This window comes from Cryptotermes secundus, unplaced genomic scaffold, assembly GCF_002891405.2.
Source record: "Cryptotermes secundus unplaced genomic scaffold, Csec_1.0 scaffold457, whole genome shotgun sequence".
Lineage (NCBI taxonomy): Eukaryota > Metazoa > Arthropoda > Insecta > Blattodea > Kalotermitidae > Cryptotermes > Cryptotermes secundus.
In genome coordinates, this window is record NW_019721525.1 from 29,280 (window position 1) to 46,020 (window position 16,741).

The window sequence follows — 16,741 nt, forward strand, 5'->3', positions numbered from 1 at the left end:
AAGGGCATTCTGTATATAATGCCTCCTATTTTTTTGTGTTAATATGTTAACATCTGAGCTGGATGTTGGTGGTGGTGTAGTAAAGGTTGAACCTTCCCGCCAATGTACTGTTAGTTTGGTTGTTGTGCGACAGATAGCGACAGCAGATCAGTCTACCAAAATGGCGTCTGACATAGAAGTGCGTACGAAACAGAGATGTGTTATTGAATTTCTCACTGCCAAACAAATTGCACCCACTGACATCCATCAACGCTTGCTAAAGGTGTATGGAGATGATACAGTGGATGTCAGCACAGTGAGGCGGTGGGTAGTGCATTTCAACAGTGGTGAAAGTGAAGTGCACGACAAGCCATGCCCTGGGCATCCCTGCTCAGCTGCCACTCCTCACAATGAACAGCGCCTCAATCAGCTCATCCATACAGATCGGCGGATAACGACTAGGGAACTGTGTGCACGGCTTAATATCAGCTGTAATGCATTGGAAACGATGTTGGGGAAGCTGGATTATCGCAAAGTGTGTTCCAGGTGGGTCTTGCGGATGCTTATACAGGACCACAAAACTCATCGAATTGAAGTCTGTCAGGACCTGTTACACCAGTTTGAGGCTGAAGGTGACAAGTTTCTGGACAGCACTGTCACTGGAGATGAGACATGGTGTCACCACTATGAGCCAGAATCCAAAAGACAGTCCATGGAGTGGCGACATCCGGATTACCCAAGAAAAAAGAAGTACAAGACACAGCCATTGGCAGGGAAAGTGATTTGCATGGTCTTTTGGGATAGGCAGGGTGTGATTTTCTTCGATTTCCTGGAGCCTGGTGACACTGTCAATTCTGAACAATACAAGACGACGCTGACTAAGCCGAAAGCCCGCATTTCCCGAGTTAGGTCAGAGAAGCAGACAACCTATCGCTTGCAACATGATAACGCTAGACCCCATACCAGGTTGGTGACCAACATGCACACTGCAAAGTTTGGCTGGACTGTCCTACCACATCCACCTTATAGCCCCAATTTAGCACCTTCAGACTTCCATCTCTTTGGGCCTATGAAAGATTGACTACATGGGCAACATTTTCCAGAGAATGATGCTGTCATTGCAGCTGTAAGAAAGTGGCTAGCCTCTGCTGGTGCAGACTTTTACAGGTGCGGCATACAGGCTCTTGTTCATTGCTGGCAAAAGTGCATAACGAATGGTGGTGGTGATTATGTGGAAAAATAACTGTAAGTAGCTCAAATCTTGCTCTATTTAACTGCTTTATTATGCTTTCTGTATCTATTGTAGTTTTCATTAAAAAAAATAGGAGGCATTATATATGGAATGTTCCTTGTAGCAGTTAATTTATTTCCGCCATGACGCTAAGTAGACTGCTGTTCTATTTAACTGGAACAGTGAAAGGGGTATGCTATCTCGAAAAGATTCAGAATATAACAGGACTAAACCAAGCTGTTCAATCATGTCCACTGCGTGAAGAAAATAAGCTTTGTACTGTAAAGCTCACCTGTAAAGGGGCCGAACAAATTTCATACGGCCTTGTGCAACAACGAACTCTAGTGCACGGTCCACCTGCTCTTTCCACCTGCCCTTGATACCCAACCGAAGCCACCTGCATGAATGTTTATTAAAAATTGTTAATTCTATATGGAATGCAGTACATAGTTGATTATCATCTTTGTACATCTAACAGAAACAGGGAACAGCACTTAACTGAGGACCTAGACATATTGTGGTCCTGAAGGTTTGCAATGATGATTTAGTATTCTCAGAGGTGCATGTGAATTTTAATCTTATTGTTTTTAACAATTTATGTTATAACAGTAATAATCTTTAAACATGACAGTGTGTGCTGTCCATGAACTGTAAAACCTTCCTGAAGGACCTTTCATGAAAGAAATAATGCACATAAATTGATATTACACTGCAGTTCACAATGTAAAATATCCTATGGTGACCCTTAAGGTAGGTCAAAACATGTAGTAGGACAGGAGTCCATGACAAGGGCAAAACCTGTCATACTGGTGGCTTTATTAAATAAATAGTTATCTAGGTAAGAACAGTTACTTCATCCACACTATGTACACTACCAATGAGAAGCTCTGTAGCACCTGTAAGGTGTCCTTGTTGTGGTGAAAGTTCCTCTTTCTCAACAACCCTATTTTCATATTTTTTTTAGATCTTCCTTTTTACTTACCTGAAATATATCTCAGAATTGCCCATGGAATTTAATTTGTATGTATTCTCCATTGTCTGTAGCTTGGTAACAGACAAAGGGTTCTCCTCAAGCAGCTGAGCCAAAAATTCTCGCACCTGTCCGGAACTCATATTATTTATGTCGTCAGGTTTAAATGGACAAGGACCACCTGCCACTGCATCCCATTCCATCCATTTAATACACAGACCTGTGCATACTTCTTGTAATGAGGTGTCATACCTAAGAAATGGGTGAACATACATTCTTCATGCCAGATTATATCAAAATGCAGCTACAACATTTCTGATCTACATTTAACCACCATAAGAACATGGAATACTGAGATAACAATGGAGGTTAAAGTTAACAAACAGCAAAGGTAAAGGTATCCCTGTGCTTAATTAGTTAATCATTATGCCATGAAGACATAAGGAAGAATGCAGGTACAGCTCCATCTTCCTTAACCTCAACACTAGATAGAGTAAGTGGTCAACTTCATGCCACTGCTGCTTTACCCGCTCCCCAAGGGAAAGACCCTCTAGTACCCATTGGATAGGAGGGTGGGTGGGCCCCAGAGCCAGTCTGGACACTGTGGAGAAGTGAAAACTCTTGCCCTATTGGGAATCAAGCTCAGGTGATAACAGTAATAACGATTAATGAATAATAATAATAATAATAATGAATAATAAATACGTTGATGTGAAAGTAAAAAAAAGAAAGTAAAGCTATCCCTGTAATAGGCCGTGAAGGCCCATAGGGTTGTGAGACGTTGAGGGTCCCACATTATCTAGACAATCGGCTCAAAGATGGCAGTAAGGTTGTCAGCCTTACACGACACCTACGCTTTACTCCCCAGGAAAATTATTTAATTAATTCCTGGTACTCATTTCTGTTAGAGGCTGAGTAAACCCCAGGGCCTAGTGCGGCTGGAAGGATTAGGTCAACTGAAAAAAATCCAATGACATCAGGACCTGAACCCGCGACCTTCCGGCTTGTAGCGTAGCACCTCAACCACTACACTACCGCAGGTAGCTACGAACTGACCCAGGTGGCGATATCTTAAGTAAGCTATGGCATCACAATCACATAAGATGTGTGTGGCTGATTCATCTTCTTGTAGGCACCTTTCACAAATTGGGTCATCTGTCAGTCCCAGTTCGAAAAGGTGCCCTTTTAGGTGAAAGAGGAGAACTCGGAAAAGAATACAGAAGAACTGAAAAGGCTCTATTACAAATGTTCAAATGAAATTATATTCTCATGTTTTGCAGAATCTGTTACAGATATCATTTTGAAGGATGAAAACAAAGCTTATTTTCACTTACTTGGGAATAACAGGAGGCATTCCAGGTTTGAACAACCATTCTTTCCAGTCCACCTCCTTAAGTAGGCTATTGTTTGGAAAGTATTCATATAAAAACTTCTTAAAATCATCTGTGTCTATTGATTTGTATTTAAATTTAGTTATGTATGCTTTCAGGAATGGATCAAATACCTCTGCAAAAGATTAAAATTGCAATGTCAGAAGAATTTTCAACATGCTCTCCAATGGCACAGCATAATATGACTCTTAAAGAAATACTTTGTGACTACTTAATAACTTCACTTTTATCAAATATTTTTTGTTCTTATAATGAAAGTATTAAAAGTGAGAGACATTACTCAAATGTATACCACTTCTCCGGGATCTTATCATTGCATAGTTAACAATTCACAACTCAAAATACAAATATACAGTGGAACCTCGCTTAACGAGCACCTCTCATAATGAGTAATTCGCATAATGAGCAAAACAAATTGTAAAAAAAGACTCGCTTAATGAGCAACGTTTCCCATAATGAGTGACGAGAGGGGAAGTCCCAGATTGTGCGCTTGCTACATCGGTCTGTGTTTAGCACTCGTTCTGCTAGCATCTTAGTGTCGCTTGTGATCACACATTTTTCCAAACTTGTGTTCAGAAATATTATTTGTGAAAGTTTAATAACCCTTGCAAAAATGTCCCCGAAGAAAAAGCCGCAAAAAGACAGCCACAAGAGAATAAAAATAACCATAGAAATGAAACATAAAATCATTGAAAAGCGAGAACAGGGTGTGAGCGTGGCTGATCTAGCNNNCCGCGTAAAAGAAAAGATGATGATTCATGCTCCTTAACAATATATATATATATATATATATATATTGTAACGTGTTTCGTTACTGAATACGCCGTAGAGATTGTTAATTGGTTTATTTAACAACCTATAAGTCTCAGCTACAATTAATTACAACACAGTTGCGGGGTTTCACACTTTATAACCCTATTCGCAATAATCTGTTCACTCTATCTTCAGTAGTCTACACGTTTCTACAGTACGGGAGCTATACAAGTCTCTCTGTATCACACACTCCCAATTACACACACATCTGGTTCTTCTTTCCACGAACGCTGCTATACTCCAACTGTAGGCTGCTGACTGGAGAACTGTCTTCGGCACTGATGCACTTTAACTCTCTCCAGGGACGGCTACAAGTTACCTTACTCCGGTGCTGTGCAGTTCCCTTATATAGCCACAGTGCTTGCCTGTTACATAATGAGTGCCTTGTCACAGTAGGAACCGGTGACACGTCGCCGTGTTTGCGTATAGCCTAGCAATGCTGTTTACTCGCGCCGTGTTATGTCACCGCGCGTTGCGTGTTACGTCACCGTGGGGAGAGTGGCGGGGACGGAGCGCTGACTCATCCGCCACGTCACTGTGGCCAGAGTTGCCACATCACTGCTGGGTAGGGAGGGGCTCCATTGCGCAACATGTCACACTATATATAATTTTCTTTGAATAAACGTTATACATAAACATTTTTTAGTATTTTTTTCGGCATGGAACGCATTATTGTATTTTACATTAATTTATATGGGAAAAATTGTTTCGCATTACGAGTAAGATTCTGGAACGAATTATGCTCGTTAAGCAAGGTTGCACTGTATGTCTGAATTACTGGAATTTTTGGACTTTATCCATAGTCTGGTATTCGGAAACATCTTAAAATCCATAGTTATATGACAACAACGATGATGACAACAACAATAACAATAATTATATTTTGTAAGTAGGTGAATACTTTAATCACCTGGTCCTCCAGCAAGCTCTTCAAGATGGAACAGAAGAGTATGACCTTTCTCATAGGGGACAGTAGAAAATGCATCCTCAGGAGAAATTCCTCTCAAATCTGGCACTAGACATGTCAGAGGGCTGTTTTCTCCAAGGGCTGATATCTGTACAAAATCAAATACCAAGGCACAGGTGGGACACAGGATGTGGTAACTGAATGCAGATTTTGAAAAATGGAACATATTAATCCTTCCACTGAACCAATATATAGTAAAAATTGGAATATCTGACACCACCAAAACCAATGGGTTGCCAGAAATCATAATTTTTCCAACACTACAATGTTATATTAATACCTAATGTGTATCTTAATGTACCCAGAAACATCAGGGCATTTAACTTGTCACTTGATATTCTACGTTTTCCCCCCAGAACTTCTTTTCATTACCACTTACATAACAAGATGTATACATAATCTAGATAAATAAGTTTCAATCATCATATTCAAACAAATTAGTAAATTATTGTTTAACAGAACTTTCTGGATCATCCAGTGCCGAATACCACAACTTTTACTGTATACACTAACGTGATAAATGGTTATCACATTCTTCACATAGCTTTAAATTTAAAATACAATTCTCTTCACATTCTTTTCTTTTTTCTTGCCTCATGATATATATGTGGTAGAGTCATTAAGTTCGTAGAATGTGGTTTTTTCGCATCATATTACAAGGTATTCACATACACTTACACAGATCCACATCAGCCCTCAAAATAGTTGCCACTGGCTGCTATGCAAGTCTGCCAACGTTGATATAGCTGCCGTAAACATTGCTGAAACATATTGGCAGGAAATTCCCGTACTCCATCTATTGTGGCAATGACCACCTCCTCGGACGACTGAAATCTACAACCATGTAGCTTTGCTTTCAAGCAGTGAAAGAGAAAGAAATCGCATGGTGCAAGATCAGGTGAGTACAGACGGATTGGCAATACAGTGACCTGTTGCCTTGTCAGTTCCTCTTGGACAAGAACAGAGCTATGTTCAGGGGCACTGTCGTGTAGCAACAGCCAATTCTTCCAATGCCAAATGTTTCGTTAGGGGATTTGCCTAGTTTTTGGCAGAACTTGATGTTTGCCCATTGTTCAAACTGCCACATTTTCAATTTCTGCCACTTGCATTTAACTGCAGTTCACAATTGAGGTCGTAGTTCTACTTACACTGTTTGCACACAACTGCCTCGTACTGTGATGAGAGATGAACCGACAGGGCATCATATCGTGCCTCAACCTATCCACTGTAGCGCATTGCAACAACGCTTTGCGGCCATTCCACGAACTTATTGACTGTGGTAGTATGAGCAGTGAGAAGCAGTTTGTTTCACATCATATAACAAACATTCAAACTTTATTTCTTAAATCAAGTGGCTATAATGAAATTTCAAACAGCATAATAAAATTAAATTCACCATTAATAATTTCTCCACTTACTCATATTTGTAATGCAGTACTTAATACTAGTACTTTTCCTCATAGATTATACTTTGTCATAGTTAAACCACTATTTAAAAAAGGGAAAATTCATAATATATCCAACTATAAATCTATGTCAATGTTGACTTATTTTTCTAAGATCACCGAAAAACTCATATATGTGAGACTTATTACTCATACTGAAGCAAATAATTTGTTGGTACATGAACAATATGGTTTTAGGACACACTCCTCAACTGAGAAGGCAGCTTTTACATTGATAAATAATATTTTAACTGCGCTGAATCAAGTTAATGATGGGAGGCATTTTATGTGATTTACAAAAGGTGTTTCATTATGTTAACCATAAAGTATTATTGGATGAAGTGGAATTCTATGGAACTGAAGGAAAATTCAAAACACTTATTGGATCTTATTCGACAGGTAGATATCAAAAAGTTGTATTGGGTACTACAGTAGAATTGACAGTAACAACTGATCCAAATGGGAAACAATTAAATGCGGTGTTCCACAGGGCTCAATTCCTGGTCCCTTGTTTTTCTGCTTTATATTAATGATTTACCTAAAATAATAAATAAAAATAATAATATGGTATTATTTGCTGATGACACCAGCATTATACTAACTGACACTAATAAGTCAAACTTCGAAATAAATCTTAATCAAACTTTCAAAGATATAAATACATGGTTTTATGCAAATGTGCTTACCTTGAATTTTAATAAGACTCAATATGTTGAGTTTTGACCTATGAATTATTATAATATCACTACTCAAATTAACTATAATCAGATAAATTTAACAAATGTGACTGAGACAAAATTTCTGGGATTAATTATTGATGATACACTTTCATGGAAACAGCATATTGATTATGTTATTAATAAAATTTCCATTGCATGTTATGCATTGAGAAATATAAAATATATTGTCCCTTAAGATACGTTACAGCTAATTGATTTTGCTCACATACATTCTATCATAAGTTATGGTATAATGTTTTGGGGTGGCTCTTCTTGTGTTAACAAAGTTTTTATATTGCAAACGAAAGTTATCAGAATTATAACAAATTCTAGACCAAGAGAGTCTGGTAGGGACATTTTTAAGAATTTGGAAATAATGGCATTGTACTCTCAGTACATATAGTCATTACTTTTACACACAATTAACAATAAACATTTATTTAATTTTAACAATGAGATTCACAAATATAAAACTAGAGCCCTCAATAATTTATATTTACCTGCAGTTAATCTAAAAAATACAATAAAGGTGCGTACATATCAGGTATTAAAGTTTTTAATCATCTTCCTCAAACAATAAAAAAATGTTGGCTACTTATGAGAGAAGTTTTAAATCTGNCTTTTATAGTAAGTTGTTTTTTTTATTTTATATTATTATTATTTTTTTTACTTTATATTATTATTATTTATGTTAATCGATTAATGTAAGTGATTTTGATTATNCTGTAAATTTGTAATGTATTTAATTCAGTTAATATAGGTTATTTAAATAAAATTGTATTAATTCAACTTTTATAGTAAGTTATTTTTTTTATTTTATATTATTATTATTTTTTTTACTTTATATTATTATTATTTATGTTAATCGATTAATGTAAGTGATTCTGATTATGTGACTCGTGTAATTTTGTATATGTATCTTGATATATCTATTTTCAAAGGGACCATTTCCACATCCTAGGTTTGTTACCTTTATGGATATATGGAAAATAAAGGAAATGAATGAAATATGACCAATTCCATGACATGTATTGGTCTATTTAAAAAAAACCATCAGGTGGAGATCTTTACACATAATATACTGCCACATGCTAGGGACCAGATATGGGGTTTGGATTGATAACTGAATTTACTCAGTGTCTCTCCTACAAATAACTATAACACTTCCACTAATCTACAAACACTATAAATCAGAACTGCAAGTGCTAAATTTTTACTAGGCATTACTTGGCAGTGGCATCTAACAATACAGCTCAAGACTCCAGAGTCACAGTTAGAGTTGCATTACAACTGGGGGTTAACCACCAATCACTTCAGCTTGACACCAGGCTCCTCAAGGGTCATGACCACTGTTTTCTTTTGGCTGAACAGTCACAGTCAGTCATTTATGAATATGCTTGGGCTTGTCAAGCATACGTATTATACACATGGCATTTTACTGATAATTCTTGCTTTTGCACTATATATAAATCCTCTGCCAGTCCAGGCATTGCAAAGCATATCAGACTTATGTTACTATGGTAGTTTAGTCACCTGAACTGTTGTAAGCTTGATCACTGCCATGTTTTAAGTCTCTCATATTATTTATGTCTGGCTTTGCCTTCTCCTATACTACAAACACGTTCATTCTCACAATTTTGTATAACTTCTGCTTGTTGCCTTCACAACTTTCTTATAATTGTATACATATGGAATGTTGAAAGCAGTATGCAAATTGCAAATGGGTGTGCACCTTGGAGACTATAAGTCTCATACATCAAAGCATCATGCTGTGACAGGTATAGAAACCAAACTGGCTTACATTAAGCAGGCCTCTTTCTTCACTGTACCTTTGGATTATTTTCAGAATAGCTTCCTTGAATAGTTTGTCCACTGTGAACAAGAAGCTAATTGAATGTAAATTTTGAGGGAATTTTGGGTCTTTACCAGGTTTTGGCAACATATTTTTGCTTCCATCCTAGGCTCTGGAAAATGGGACAGCCAAAATTAGTGATGAAATAAAATGTCAGATGTACCAGTGATCTCCTTGGAAGATGTCAAGAGGCATTTCTTTGGAATAACATCAAGTACACAAACTTTTCTCAATTACAATGTCTTCACTAATTTCTGTCACACAGCCTTACTTCTCCCCAGTAGGGTGTCGTCTACAGATGCAAGCAGAGCTTGGACTCTAGTCTCCACCCATCACTCATAGTTTCACACAGGTCATGAGATGTGAACTGGTTTTCTAAACAATCTGCAATCATGTTAGCGTTCTCATTTGGGTGATATGTGATTCCTAAAGGGCCATGAACAGCGGTTTGTGCCTTTGGTCCATCCCTTTTCATAAGCAATTTCACATTAGGCCACAGAGCTTGAAGCATGATCTCACAATTCCCTAGTTTTGTTCCCCACTGTTCGAGAGCCTCTCTATGGGTCATTTGTCTGATGGTTTTGGTGACCCAATTAACTGCCATTTTGCATGCTGGATCCCAGGTTACTTGCCACAGTTTCCTTGAAGTCTGCTTATATTTTAGCTGGCTCTCCAGACCAGGTAGATCCTTACTTAGGTCTGAGGGTGTAATTTTGCTTGTTTATAGCCTATGCGCCAAAGCTACAGAAGCAGTGAAGTTGAAAGCCACTTTTTCGCCTTCTTCCCAAGTTAATTTGGATTTTAGGTGAAATTAATTCAAAGGCCGGGTTTATAAACTGCTCCAAATCTGTGAATTTGTCAACTGGGTTCAAAAGATTCCCATTTCTAACATGATCCAGTAAGTGGAAAATGATTGGTAGGTGATCTGAGTCCAGAATATCAGTGACAATGCCATCTGACAGTCAGACATTCCTGTGTGCAACAATATCGAGCATGTCACCATTTCCCACAGGAAAGTAATAAGTGGGATATTGCGGTGCCAAAATTTCAAACGTATTTACAGTATATGCAGTACTGAGTAGTATCACACCTGAAGGGCTGGAAACTATATTGCTCCAAAATGAATGATTATCATTCAGGTCTCCTGCCAGTACCGATTTATGTCTAAAGCTTAAGAGCTAAATGATGTCTGCATCACTCCAGGTGTCACCTGGTGACTTACAGTCTGTTGCACGTAGCACTTCCATATTACTGATCGTTATGCAGACCCCTGTGGCTTCTACTGAAATAAGGGGAGACAGGTCTACATGGTTATGGGGAACACCTTTTCTTCCCAGGAAGGGGTCAATCCAACAAAAGTGATAATTTGGAATAAAGAACCTCACATGGGGTTTGAAATGTCTCTGAGAGCGGAGCCCATCTATATTTAGGTCTTACAGCTCTTTACTGATCTGATTGAGCTGCCACCAAATTCCATTCGAATTAAACAATAGGACTTCAAGCAGCCTATGAACTCCATCAGATATCATCAAGTACCATTTTTGTGATAACCATTATGTTGTTCTCTTCTGACACAGTTTCACAGAGCATTGTCATGATCTGTTGCAGTACAGTGGTGACATTTATCATCTCACTGTTAAAATGGGAGCCTGTCAGAATTACTTTATGCCTGGCAGTTTACCCCCAACAGTTCATCTTGGTGACAAACCCCTTGAGGCTCACAACCAGTAAATGTTTTCCCAACTGCACACTTGCAGTCACAGTCCTTATGTAGCGTCCTCTCTGACAAGAGGATGGATTTGTCATTTACAATTGCTGCTGATCCTCACCAGCACAGTCATTCTCGGGTCTGAGTCCAGTGGGACTCATGACCACATTTTACTCTCTCAGATTCGAGACTCCCCCCACACCTGGAGGGCAAAGTCCCCATATTTATATCCCCCAGAAACAGGGTGGCCTGGTTATACCCCCAGGAACTGGGTTCACTGCCCAACTCACTCAAAACTCCACATCACATAACCCTTACAAAGACTGCACAGAAAATACCGCTTCCAAAAATTCCTGTATTGTTGAGTGATGTGTTAAGCTGGCTGCTGCCTAGCAACTGCCCTAGTACTGCTAATATGAGAACATATTGGTGGCTGTAAAAACGTGCTTAACAGCCATTGCCTACCAATAGATGACTTTTCTGGAACTGATATTCCGGCTTTCAGTCGCCATGTCATAATATAACAGATAACTACAAAAACTGTAAATTTAATATATAAGCTGGCAAGAAACACCTCTTGATACTATCTCACTGGTCTACATATCATGGATATTATGTAACAAATTTCATAATAAAGTTCATAGTACTTACTGCATCTTTCAGGTCCTTCAATCCACCAATTGCTGAAAAATGTCGAGCCTTCTCTCCATACAACTTTGCCAGAATCTTACGTTCCACAAATACTGTGAATCCTTCATTAAGCCAGAAATGTTCAAAGTTCCGGTTAGTAACCAAATTTCCAGTCCAACTGTGGCTGATTTCATGAGCCACTACATCAGCAAGAGACCTATCTCCTGCCTAGATAAACAAAACCAAATTCATAGCAAAAGGCATTCAAATCCTTGACATTACATTCTGTTAGAAACTGACCATTACAGAAATAATACACACTGATAGAATGGTAATAAACACATTCATGATCAGAAAGCATTCTGTTGTTTCTGTAGCCTCACACTATCCAACAGAAACCCAAGAAAATAGTGTATATGCCATGCCACATTTGAAAGCTTAAAGACTTTCTTTTTTTCATTGATTTCAGCAGCTAATGACTCCATGGAGAGTATACTTTATTTCTTGAAGAGAAGAGAGGTGACATATTAGTCATCATGACAAACAGAAAATTTTCTCTGTGATTTAAACAGCAACAATGGAAGATGAAATTTATGGGAGAAAAACAATGCTTCATTTTTCTAAGCAGTACAGTGACATATCTAGCAGAATAAGAACTGAAAATATTAAGAAAAAATGTGTAAAACAGAGTGTTAAATTAAATCATTATGCTTAAATACTACTCAGTTCATGTAAACACATAAATATATAGATACACATGTCCAGTAATATAACAGATCTAGTTCTACAATTTATAACATGAGACAGTATTCTTTTATGCATATCCAAATGTGTATTTTCAGTAATGATATATAATGTAATTACACATTCCAACATTCTGCAACTGCATGTCAATTATATGAACATTGTTCAAATGAAACACATTTGTAGAACTGCACGCAAATATGGCCAGCTGCAGCGGACCAGATGGTTGTGCACATGACACAGCAGTAATTTACCAGACGCTGTGTGCATGAAACACAAGCAGCTGACCATAAGCTGTACAAGAGAACAGGTATATCAAAGAAAACACAAAGAATGTGACTTAATTATAATTAAATGCTGGAATTCCAGCTATAGAATCTGCTCAAAGAGGACCAAAAAGCTGACATCAAATTTCTTTGTGTAAAGGACTGATGCCCCTGCATCACCATTAACACACAGCACTACCACTGAACCCTCCAAGACCACTGTATCACCATCAAAAGAAAGTGTCCAAGCATGTTCACCATGGATGTCATCATGTTGCATGACAATACTCATTACCATGTGGCCTGCATTGTCCAGGAAACACTATGCTTCAGGGGCCAGAGTGTGTTAAGCCAAACCCAGTACAACCTGGACCTGCCAACACTGAAGTTTACAGCCAAACAAAGACTTCAAGGCTGCAGTGGTTCACGCAGTAGCCCACAGAATTTCTTGCAGAGGGGCTCTATCAGCAGGTGCATCAATGGAATGCTCATCTCAGTGTAAATGGGGATTATTTTTTAAGTCTTTACCCATCTGCCAAAACAATCCCCAAACTGGTTTCATCTGAACATGTCTCATACCTGTAACAACTACCTATTCTACTTCTTCAAACTACTTAGAATTAAATTATGCCTCTAAAGAGATTACATACAAGAAGATTCTACTGAAGCCTTCACAGATTCTAATATGAAGTTTCCTAGCCTATGCTGCTACGAATCCTAAAAACAGATATTAATTTTACAGCTACAAACTCATATTTTATCTAGCACTGATTCAATGACCTATGTTACAAAATACTCAACTGTTCATGCGCAGAACATTTGATTTCTAAATTAACTGTTCATACTTCCTCACCTTTAAGTTTCAAACTAAGGGACTGAAGGTAAAGAATGTCTAATATAAAACAGATAGCATTTCATCAGCATCAGAAACAGTGTCCTTAAATTAACATGATCCAAACATTCCTGATAAGTTCCCTGAGAGCATAGAAAAAATTACATTGAAAAATGGCTAGAAAAATAACATTATTTGAAGAGCTAATGGGATAAACATTAATGCTGATTTATAAAAATGCATTCATATTTTGCGAATACATTCAGAATTCTATGTAAAACAACACTTCATAATCATAAATTTTAAATGCTTATATAACGATCGCCTTAACCATTGGAAGCATTTAGAAAATAAAGTATTTGGATAACTAATCATGCCACAACCTTACCAACTGAAAACAAAATTGATGTCCAATTAAGTTCTTTCTATGGGAACATACACATAGACCATGCACTATTCTACAGGCATACATCTCTGTAGATACAGCAGCAGAAACTGGCATTTCAATGGCCACTATAATACTCACCAAACATTACCTCCCACTCCCCATACATACCTAAACACTTGAAATGTAAAAAGGCTTACAAATCATGAAAACAGTAAACTTGCTAACAAATGGAAGTTCCACTGCAAACCACAAAAAACATTAAATACTTATTACCAGTAAGTTACTGAAATGTAACATACCTACCAACACAGTTGGAGTAACAAAGGTGAGACAAGGATTCTCCATTCCTCCAAAGGGAAAAGAGGGTGGTAGAACAAGCAAGTCATAGACTCCCCACACATATTCACCACAAATGCTCTCAGCAGCTAACAACATTTGTTCAGTCTGTAAACATATACATATTAAAAAAAAAAAATCCATGAAGCAGTCCTTCCTGAGAAGGTAACAGACACTCAGCTACTCAAGAAATTACCCTCCTTTCATGGAAACCATAGGTTCCATTCCACACCATTTCACCTATTTCCTCACCATCATTACAATATTATCCCCTCATCTATGCCTAGTCTTCCGAGGTCTCTTCCCTTCAAAATTTCTGATGAAAATTTTGTATGAAATATCCCATGAATGCTGTTATGCCCTACCCATTCCATCCACCCTGATATGTTAAAATAAACTACTACAACACCACCACTACTAATAATAATAATTAATGTAACTGTGTACTGTTTCACATGAAATGTACATACACCAGCAAGTACAGACAAGTAAGTTCAATAAATCCCCAAGTAACTTTATCTATGGTGAAAATCTAGTGAACTGGTGTGTGCTACTCCATATGACTAAAAGATTCAACAGTTTTGTGTCAAACTGCATTGGAATTCAGTTTGCTTTGTGGTTGCAGTAGTGTTTTACAGAAAAGAACATGTTACAGATGAGAAAAGGCTTGGCAACTTCAAGAACTGAGCCAGATATTACATACATACAAGTATATACCTATATTGAAATGGTAAGAAATGGTCACCAAACTGCTGTTTGAAAGACAACAGACTACAGTGGAACCTCGCTAAATGAGCATAATTAGTTCCAGAATCTTACTCGTAATGCGAAACACTCGTTAAGGGAAACAATTTTTCCCATATAAATTGATGTAAAATGTGATAATGTGTTCCATGCCGAAAAAATACTCAAAACATTTTATGTATAACGTTTATTCAAAGAAAATTATATATACATTGTTAAGGAGTGTGAATCATCTTCATCTTGTCTTCTATGCGGAATGAACCAACCTGGAATGCAAATTGGATTTGCAGAAAAAAAAAATTGAAATAATTAGTTTATTATTTATGATACATTTCTAATTCTTTCTTACTAGAAAGCTGTCTAGAGACATTTGTTTTTGCCGATGCTTCAAAATTTGGTGAAACTGTGACACAGCATTATCATTAAATAAATTTGTAGCGCGCATAGCCACTGCCTTATTAGGGTGATGCTTCTCAATGTACGATGCAACAGTTTCCCATGCTTTCAGCATTTCTCTTATTGCACCAGAAGATTGTTGCTTTGCTGTTACCTCCTCCTCCTCCTCCTCCTCCTCTGACAAACTCTCCTCCACAACTTCTTGCTGTGAAACACAATGTAACTCCAATGTAAGCTCTTCGGTGGTCAGCTCTTGGCTGTGCTCTTCCACAAGCTCATCGATATCATTGTTATCCACCCCCAGCCCCATGATCTTGGCCAAAGACACAATCTCGTTGACTACAGGCTCCACAGGTACTATCTCAAACCCCTCAAAGTCACATTCGACAATGCTCTCCAGCCAAAGCTTCTTCCAAGCAGAAGTGAGGGTTCTCTTGGCAACCCTTTCCCACACCTTTTCGATCATCTTGAGGGAGGCAACGATGTGGAATTGATATTTCCAAAACTCTCTGAGAGTGAGATTGGTCCCTTCAGTCACCTCAAAACAACGCTTGAATAGTTAAATTACTCGAAGAGTGCTTTAGTGTACAGCTTCTTAAAGTTAGAAATAAGCTGCTGGTCCATAGACTGGAGTAACAGAGTGGTGTTGGGAAGCAGAGACTGGATCTTCATGAATTTAAATTCTTCAAGGAGGTCATCTTGTAGGTCTGGAGGATGGGCAGGAGCGTTGTCCATAACAAGCAAAACATGGAGTGGCAGATTCATCTCAAGCAAATATTTTTTTCACAGGACCAAACACTTCATTGTTCCAATCAGTAAAAAGGCCACGTGTCACCCAAGTCTTGTTGTTGGACCTCCACATCACATTTAGCCTGCTCTTCTGGACTTTACACTTCTTGAAGGCTCGTGGAGTTTCTGAATGGTAAACAAGCAGCGGTTTAATTTTCAAATCACCACTTGCATTGGCACAAAATAGCAGCATGAGACGGTCTTTCATTGGCTTATGGCCGGGCAATGCATTATCCTCTGCTGTTATATAGGTTCACTTCGGCATCTTTTTCCAGAAGAGACCCGTCTCATCACAATTAAAAACTTGTTGCAGCAGGCAACCCTCAGAATCTACGAGCTTCTTGAAGTCACCGATGAAGTTCTCTGCTGCCTTTGTGTAGGAGCTTGTTGTGTCACCGTGTCTTACAACGCTGTGGATGCCGGTTCTTCTCTTAAATTTCTCGAACCACCCATGGCTTCCCTTAAATGCTTCTTCTTCGGCCATTGATGATCCTGGCGTCTTCTTAACGAGGTCGGCGAAAATCACTTTCACCTTCTCACA

General features: G+C 38.1%; 1 protein-coding gene across 3 annotated transcripts in view; it reads right to left on the minus strand.

The window, feature by feature from the left end:
- Positions 1-16,741, minus strand: part of LOC111875507 (leukotriene A-4 hydrolase) — a 38,224-nt gene that overhangs the window by 3,583 nt on the left and 17,900 nt on the right. For 2 of the 3 annotated variants that reach the window (XM_033755844.1, XM_023871812.1), the window contains exons 7-12: positions 14,239-14,379; positions 11,727-11,933; positions 5,295-5,439; positions 3,515-3,686; positions 2,193-2,432; positions 1,503-1,607 (exon numbers count right to left, since the gene is read on the minus strand). In XM_033755844.1, coding sequence (XP_033611735.1) covers positions 1,503-1,607; positions 2,193-2,432; positions 3,515-3,686; positions 5,295-5,439; positions 11,727-11,933; positions 14,239-14,379 — 1,010 coding nt within the window. The remainder of the gene's footprint in view (positions 1-1,502; positions 1,608-2,192; positions 2,433-3,514; positions 3,687-5,294; positions 5,440-11,726; positions 11,934-14,238; positions 14,380-16,741) is intronic. The other variant, XM_033755845.1, reaches the window with a different exon arrangement.